The sequence below is a fragment of the Monodelphis domestica genome, chromosome 3 (genome assembly GCF_027887165.1).
Source record: "Monodelphis domestica isolate mMonDom1 chromosome 3, mMonDom1.pri, whole genome shotgun sequence".
Taxonomy (NCBI): Eukaryota; Metazoa; Chordata; class Mammalia; order Didelphimorphia; family Didelphidae; genus Monodelphis; species Monodelphis domestica.
Window position 1 is genome coordinate 206,616,182 of NC_077229.1, and position 9,024 is coordinate 206,625,205.

The following is a 9,024-nucleotide window of genomic DNA, read 5'->3' on the forward strand; positions in this document are numbered from 1 at the left end:
GGAAAGACAAAAAAGGGAAAAAAAACCCGAACAACAATTAAAAAAAAAGCCTTCACATAACAATACAATCCATTTAAACTGTGGCTCATACTTTTCATACCAATCTCATGACTTTTTTTTTTTTTTTAATTCCCTCGTCTGATTCTTGAACTCTGGAGCTGGCAGCGTTGTGAAGGGGAAGTAAAATCTGACACTGCACCAGCAGGTTTACTAAAGGTCTCTAATGGGTATTTTCTTTTTCTTAGCCCTGCCCCTGAATTGTCAGACGGCGTCTGCCTCTCTGAAGTTTGCAGTGATTTCCTTTCCAGCCTGGCCTTATCTTGGTCCGCACGTTGCTGCCTCTTGGTGACTAATAACACAATAACATTGTCTCAGGATAGAAAAAAAAAAGTCTGAGCTGTTTACTCGCTCTATGGGGGTTCAGTATAAAAACGAGGCGGAGAGCTGTCCAAGCCAGACTGGCTTCTGCCTGAGCACTGGAAGTCACTGAAAAGATCATTGGGTTTCTAGTGCAGCTCACTGGACGATCGGGGCATTTTCAGCCCTTTTGGACTGCCCTCTCTCCCCGCAGAGGCAGAAGCTTTTCTTTTTCTCTTGCACCGGACACCCATATTGAAGAAAGAACTTTGGAGGTCTGCATATCAGAAGTAGTTCAGGGTGAAACTGAAGTTGTTTTTGAGTGTTTTACTTTAAGCTTAGTTGGCAAAGAAGGCATTTTCAGAATGGATTATTTCCAGATGATTTTCTCCCTGCTGTTTGTGGTTTTCCAAGGAGCACCAGACACAGGTAGGCATGCTGGCTTGTAAGCTTCTGAGTATTAATGACTTAATTATCCACTTTAGTGCTTTTCTCGCTTGCCTCCCTCCCCCTTTCCTTTACTATTGGGGCTCATAAATCAGATGTCTGGGACTTTCTGCCTATAGCTACCGAATCTTATAGTGAAAAATAATAAATAATTAAGTTGCATATATGCATTATATATATGACAGTACATCAACTGGGTTGGCTTATCACAAAGGAGTTTTATTGCACTTTTCGCCAGCATTAAAGAACATGCAAATGTGAGGCAAAATTTAACCTCCGGTTCGTGTGTATAATATGTGTTTTATGCACAGAAGTATACTATTACCATCTCGTAGTGTTGCTGCTGATACTAGCATGTCAGCATGTGTGATATTAGAGAGGGTGTTTCAACTTGAAGCTCTGGAATTTTATTCAAGTCGGATTCAATGAGCACATGAGCAGAAACATCACCTAGAGTTTGGTCTGCTGAATAAACCCCCCCAGGTGGTTTCAGGGTGAGAGCAGATGCTTTCTTCAAATCTTGTCCTTATTGACTTTAGGTTTCCTTCTGGCAGGTTTTTGGCACTCAGAACAACAAGAGATCTATTCACAGTTTTAGTCACTTGTTTTGGGAGAGAGATAGGATAAATCTAGGTTACATGAAGATTTAAGACTGTAAGTGTATTCTGGTGCATGTGTTTGGTTTGCTATCTCTCTGTGATCCAGACCAGAGGGAGTGAATGACAAGGAATTAAAACCTTGCCACGGTCTGATCTTTGGAAATCTGCTGGGCAAATCAGTTTCTGTAGCCGAAAGAGCTACTAGGGGAGAGAATGCTGCAGAAAGCATTGGAACGTGCCCCTCACAAGCTGCACATTTTAGGGCAACCTCAGGACCAGATAGTAATAATTCCCCAAACAATTTGGGAACCTGGATGCCTCAGTCAAGTTCCCAAAACATCTCTTGATTTTAGGCTAAAGTCAGAAACCTCCTAAGGCTTTTTAGACACTTTCTGAAATCTGTGTTGTGGAACTCGTGTCTTCTTTCTCCCCAAATGCTTCTCCCTTCACCTCCAAGGCTTCAGCTATATTAGAGAAGAAAGCAGATTTGGGGAGAAGGTGGAGATAACAGCAATTACTCTACAAAAGTTGCTGTTGGCTAGTCATTACAAGCTATCATAACAAAGTAATTTGAATTACTTATTATTTACTGTATATGAGAACTAAGATATGAAGGGAAACTGGTGACATGGGATACAGGGTACATTTTCTTCAAAATCAGGAGCAATTTAAAGATCATTAGACAAACTCAAACCTCAATTTCTAAGAGCAAGAATTTCTTTTGAGCACTAAGGGGCTTCATTAAGTGCCTCCTTTAAGTATTTGTTTTTCCACATTTCTGAAGGTCCTTCTAGGTGCTGATAATTCAAGAAGGGGTAAAAGCTAAGCAAAGCATTTAGGTTGAGGGAAGAAAAAAAGAGTTCATGTTCCCCCCCCCCCAAAAAAAAAAGGTTATTCAATGTGCTTCACCCAGATCAGAAAGGTGTGTGTTGAATGCTAAGATTCCACGTATTTCTGTGACTCTAACTAAGATGAAGCTCAGGGGCTCACCCTACTTTCCTCTTCATCTCTCTCTCTTAGCCTTTGGTGCTGAGCTCAGCACAGAAGCCCAAGCTGGTGGGGACAATCAACCTCCCAGTGCACCCTGGCGGCCCCGACGGTCTAAACGCTGCTCCTGCTCATCCTTGCTGGATAAAGAATGTGTGTACTTCTGCCACCTGGACATCATTTGGATCAACACTCCCGAGTGAGTCTCTAGAGGGCATTGTAACTCTAGTCATTTAGTCTAGCCCTAGTTCCTGGGGAGCTGCTACAGGTTACATCTCAGGAGATTTAGATCCCTTTCGGTGACATTATTCTTCCATTAAAAAGGGGGAGAAAGCCAACCACAGGGCAGTCTGGCAACAGGATGGAAAGGATTCTATAAACCACTGATTTCAACTACTTGTTATAGGATAGGTAGGCAGAGTTGAATAAATGTGGGACACTGTGCCCCAATTTAAGGACAAAAAACTTTATGTTGGTGCCTCAGACAGAGATTTTCCAAGGTGTTATATCAGCTGAGGTTTGGGAAAAGAGTTCTCGGGATTGGACTTGGTGGATTCAATCAGTTTTCCTTATGGGCATGATAAATTCTTAGTAAAAATACTACTGATCATTAAGAATTATAAAATCATAGCATTTTACTGGCAGAGAGAACCAAGACAGCCATCTAGCTATAAGATCATTGATACAGAGTATGAAAGGGCCTCAGAAGCTTTTTATGTGAAATCCCCTCATTTACAGAGGAGAAAACTAAGACCCAGGGAGATCATACTGGTAGTAAGTCTGAGAAGTGGAATTTGAACCCAAGTCCTTTGCCTCTGAAATCAGAATTCTTTCCACTGTATTACTGAGACCAATAGATTAAAAAGTAATTTACTTTTGGTCATACAATGATTTAGTTACTGTTTTGAATAAGGATTAGAACCCAGGTTTCCTGACTCTCAGCTCTGAACTCTTTCCATTTAGAAGGAACTATTTCAGAAGAATATGAACCCTTCCTCCCCATTCTCTTTTTTCCAATTATAAACAAAAATGCACACAATATCCCCAATGCCCTAGTTTATCTTAGGGATAACTAGAAAAACCCAATAAGCTTTACCTGAGTAAAGAGATACTTCCTAAGGGCATAGTTTCATCTCTAAGGTGAGAATCAAAATGTATACATAGGATACTCTTAGATATCCTGCTGGTAGTTATCATCTCATGGAAACCTTTGATGCCAATGTGCCCTGCAAGGACTTCTCACATAGGGATGTAAACCAGGCTCTGTTAGAGAGTCTCCTCTACTGGAAGGAAATGGGGCTCAGGCTCATTTCTAATAGGAGTTCACTTTGTACAATCTGAAGTTGATAATTCCATGTGTTGGGGGGAAAAGATCTGTATAGAGCTTTAGCAGAGTGAGAGAATGTGAAACAGACACCAGAACCACTTATGTGCTGACTTCTAATAATTTTGGACAGAAAAAATACCATTTATGTCAAGAGGAATTTAAATTTTGTTAAAAGTAGAGTTACATTGAGAATAATAGGATAATACCATTGTCCCTATTGTACACATTCTGAGCCAGCAGTTGGCATAGCCCTGACAGTCCTACCTTTTGCAATGGTAACTTTATGCTGCCAAAACATTGGGTCAGATGAGCTCTTTGTATTATTTAAGGGGATAAATATACCCAGAAGACCATGTCATTTTGATGGCAATCAATTATGCTAACAACAGATTGTTTTCTTCTTTTAAACCTAGGCACACAGTTCCATATGGACTTGGAAGCCCTTCTCGATCCAAGCGGTCCTTAGAAGATTCACCTCTTACCAAGCCAGCAGACTCCAGGAAGAGATGCCAATGTGCCAGCCGAAAAGACAAGAAATGCTGGGTCTTTTGCCAAGCAGGAAAGGAACTCTGGTGGGTTAAGGCACCTTTCACTTTTAGTCAGCTTTATTAAACCTTTCCACAATCTAATATTACAATTTTGGCCTTGGAAAAATATATTTATTATGTTGAAACATAGCCCCAGAGGGGAAGGGGTCACAATGCAATTGCTTTACCATTTTTCCTTCTCTCTCTTAGGGCACAAAATACTTTGAAGAAAGCCTGGAATGAACCTAAAAAAATAAAAGACTGCATTGGTCATGGACTAAAGTGTGTGCAACAGCAGCTTGTGAACAGGAAGAAAATGAGAAGGTAATTATATTTTCAGTGCTGCAGAAACACTTCTTTCCTCAAAGGCCAAAGTACCATTTAAGCAAACCTCATATTGCAAAGAGATCCTTAGAAGGTGGGGACCCCCTTCAACAAAGGGCAGAAGAGCCATTCTTGACATTTAATTTTGGAATGATGAATATAAATGCAGGCTACTGCCCACCTCATGCACCTTTGTGGTTGTAGGGAATACTTCTATCCCTTGTGGTCCTATCCCAATTTATTTCCAAGTTCCCTGTGAGGTATCTTGCCAGTTTCCCTGGTGGTGGGAAGGGGAAAAGTCATTCCATTTTCAAGGAGAACCCAATTTCATACATGTGTCTCATGGATCCAAGTTTTAGAAAGGCAAGTAGTTATTCATATGGCCATCCATGAGGAAAATAAGGTCATTAGGCAGGGTTGGTGAGATTTGGAACATACTGTTTTGTGTGTGTGGAGTGTGGGGAGAGTCAAGTTATTGGGGAGGAGGGAGTTGTTTTTGTTTTTAAATAAGGGACTCTGGCAGAGAACCAGTGTCAGTCCAAACTAGATCTGTTTGCTCTGCACCCCTGTCACCCCCAATCCCAACTCTGTTAGTCATGGCATGGAGTGGAGGGAAGATTTAAACCAGCCAGCACCATTAAAATCATATTATAGCCCTGTTAGCATGATGAAACCTCTAAACCCCTAACATTTGAGTTTCATGTGCCCAGGGGAAGAAACCTGCCCTTAGATCTGTCACATGTTCTCCATTTCCCTATTAAGGTCAAAGGGATTTTTTTCCTGGAAATTTAGTGGCAAGAAGTTCTGTGGTCAGAATGTACTGAGCCTGGGCCTGAAGTCAGAGACTTCTGAGCTGTTTACTACTAACTTTGCTGCCTTTACCAGTCACTAACCCCTCTTACTTTAATCTATTTAGTTTAAAAAAAAAAAACCTTACCTTCTGTCTTAGAATCAATACTAAGGTTCAAAGGCAGAAGAGTGGTAAGGATGAGGCAATGAGGGTTAAGTGACTTGCCCAGGGTCACACAGCTAGGAAGTGATTGAGGTCAAATTTGAACACAGGAACTCTTTTTGCTAGTCCTAGTTTATTCACTGAGCCATCTACCTATCCCTCTCTATTTGTTTTAAATAAGACTAATTATACCATACACAGAGTGAAATGGACAACTGAACCACAGTTTGTAAAATGCCTCAAATTTTAATCTTCCTGGTTCTCAGTTTCCTTATCTGTAAATCATTCAGTTTGGACTGAATGAACTCTCGTGTTCCCTATAATTCCAACTCTAAATCATATCAGCTGTTAATCTTCAAGGTGTTAATCTGCAGTAAACTAGCTTTGTAAAAATAAATAACGCACATAGTGCTTAAAACTTTGCAAAGTCCTTTGTACAGGTTAGGACTGCAACAGTTATTATCCCCATTTTACAGATGAGAAAACTGTCCTTGTGAGAGATCACAAAATTGTCCAGGATAATGTAGCTAGTCAGTATATCATTTGAGTTATGATGAGGCCAAGTCTTTTTCCAAGTTCTGCACTATCCATTAAGTTACACCATCTCATAAACAACTCTCCATTTCCAATTCTGGTCCCCCAAATATCAGGCCTACAGAAACTTTTCTTTGTCTGACAAAATCTGCTTTAGTCTCACCTAGACACATACATTCTCCTTCATTCTATTCTTTCTATCTCTTTATTTCCAGAGAAAACTAGTTCCTTTCTGAAGATAAACTGAGTCTCCCAATGAAAAGGGTCCTGTGAAAAAGAAATAAGAGAGATAAAGAGCCTACTAAGTTTCCTTTAAGCCCAATACATAATTGCCACAAGATTTGATCTGATTTCTTTTTCTGTTCTCATCAAGATGAGGATCCTATTTTCACAGCCTTCTAGAGATACCTCCAGAGGGTTTTGGGGGTGGGGATGGAGGGGGAGGGGGAGAATAGGATGCAGCTCAAGCTTTGTGGTGAAAGGAGCTCAAGAATAAGATCCTAACTGATTTACTTGATGATTTGATGTGTTTCCTTGATCTTACTGTCAATGTGTTTTGTTGACAAATTTCCTTCTTGTCTTAATAGGTTGGAGACCATCAGTAATAGCATCAAAGCATCTTTTCACATTGCAAAGCAGAGAGCTGAGCTCCACAAAGAAAAGAAAATAACCAATAACCGAACACATCAAAAGCAAAGCATTTGGGACAGTCTGAAGACAACATCTTAGTTAAGAGAGCTTTGTGGTTAATCCTCATGTACTCTGGCTGGCAAAGCATGGCAGTATCTTCCCTGCTTTGACCATTCTTCGTTCCAGACTGGCAAAGGACTAGGGATCCTTGTTCCAAACATTCCAAGAAAGGTAGAGGAGTTCCTAAAATCTGTCTTCATTTGCTTCTGTTAGCAATGATAGCAATGAAAAGTTTTGCTCCTCCTCATCCAGGAATGTAAATGGATGGCTGACTAGAGGCCAATCTGGGAGAAAACAAAGGCTAAGTAATACATTAATTAGTGATACATCTGTCAGGAGGAGGAGAGGAGACAACACATTTGGATGGAGCTTCTGAAGAGAGGGTCCGAAGGGGAGTGTGTGTCTGACTCAAAAGTCTGGCAGATTTCAGGGAGAAACTCCAAAGCTCCATGAGAAGATTTTGTAAGGAATGCACAAATTGGAAACACATGCCATGGAGAGACACCCAAGTTAGAAATCAAAGATATTGTTTTTCAATTCATAAAAATACAAAACTGAAAGAAACTGTACTACTGTATATCAGAATGTGTTTCATGAATACAACTCTACCTCACCTGTATTGCACTCCTGCAGAAGTATTTCACCACCTTATGTTGCCTTTACTTATTGTTCTCTGCTTCCCCCTTCTACCAGCTCCCAAATAAAACCCATACTCGGGCCTCATGGAAGTCCAGTTTGATCAGTAGTAGAAATCACAATCACATTTTAGTGATGATCCACTACGTTTAATGCATACAAGAAAAAGTCATCGAACTAGCTTCTACTCTTGGTTTCCTCTTTATTGTAAAACTGCTGATAAAGACTTCATGAAAAATGCTAAAAGGTGAAAATTGGGTATACTTTAGAGCAGTAAAATAATTTACTTTATTGGAACTGGCTAATGGAGGTTGAATTAAATTTTGTGATGTACTTATTTTTTTATAGATATTTATATTCAGACAATTTATTCCTTATATTTACCATGTTAAATATATGTTGGGGCAGGCCATATTGGTCTATGCATGGTTTATGTATTTCTGAATGAAATTGAAATTGAGAAATGCTTTTTGCCTGTCAAGGTAACTGACCTTAGAAATAAATATTTTTCCCTACTCGACTGGTCTGATGTTATTGTTTTGTAATTCTCATAAACAAGTAAAACTTGTAAAAGGCAGGAAGAGGATATAAATTAAAGAACCTTTTGTTCCTAGGGTGACTTGGTCCTGTAACTTTTCTAAGGAAATAACAATTGGATTAATATTTTAAATTCTTTCAGTCTTTTCTATAAAAATCTTGGTCTTTGTAGTGAAAGAAGATTGTGAAGAAATAATATAGAATTGGCACTAGCTTCAGCAGCTTTCAGTCTCCACCTCCCCAGATGAATGGTGTTGAGAGAACTGAATTGTGGCTTAGCTTAAAGCATTTCCACCACTCATTTTTAACTTTGGCTTACTGTGGTATGTATAGTCTTTGCTCAACACATAATTGTTAATGGTAATTGCCAGTTCCATAGGGATAAGGCAGTTGGTGAAAGTTATTGTTCCTGGAGGTGAGGTGGCTCAAAAGATAGAGCCAGGCTGGGAGAAGGGAGATCCTGGGATCAAATGTGATTTCAGACACTTATTAGCTGTGTTACCCTGGACAAGTCACATAACCTCAATTGCCTAGCCCATAACTCTTTTGCCTTAGTACTGATACTTAGTATCAATTCTAAGACTAGGTAGAAGTTAAAAAAAAAATAAAAGAAAGTTACTGATCAAAGTCCAGCACCATTATCAAAGGGAACATCTTCAATTGTCAATAATCAGTCAATTAACAAGCAGGTAGAGCTTGGATGCTGAGGATACAAATGTAAAAGTAAGATACTCCTTGGCCTCAAGAAATTCACATTTTATGGGATGGTGAGGGCAGGATTGGGGGCTGTATCTTCACAGCTAATATAGAACATGTATGAGAGAGAGAGACAGAGAGAGAGAGAGAGAGAGAGAGAGAGAGAGAGAGAGAGAGAGAGAGAGAGAGAGAGAGAGAGAGAGAGAGAGAGAGAGATCCTGTACATACACCCAAAGGAAATTGGTGGAGGAACTCTATCAGTTTGGGGAGGGAGCATCAAAAATGGGCTCTTGAAGAAGATGGGACTTGAGCTGAGTCTTGAAGGGAGCTAGAGGTTCCCAAGGGTTGAGGCCTGGGGGAAGAGCATTACAGGTCAGTCTATGCAAAGGAAAGGAAGTAGAGAATGGAATG

At 40.0% G+C, this 9,024-nt stretch overlaps 1 protein-coding gene across 1 annotated transcript; it reads left to right on the forward strand.

The window, feature by feature from the left end:
- The first annotated feature begins 268 nt into the window (after nucleotides 1-268).
- EDN1 (endothelin 1) lies at nucleotides 269-7,900 on the forward strand. The gene is made up of 5 exons (XM_001377116.5): nucleotides 269-786; nucleotides 2,424-2,589; nucleotides 4,131-4,289; nucleotides 4,455-4,568; nucleotides 6,642-7,900. Exons 1-5 carry the CDS (start codon nucleotides 723-725, stop codon nucleotides 6,781-6,783), a joined length of 645 nt encoding a protein of 214 aa, XP_001377153.2. The 5' UTR covers nucleotides 269-722; the 3' UTR covers nucleotides 6,784-7,900.
- The last annotated feature ends 1,124 nt before the right edge of the window (nucleotides 7,901-9,024 follow it).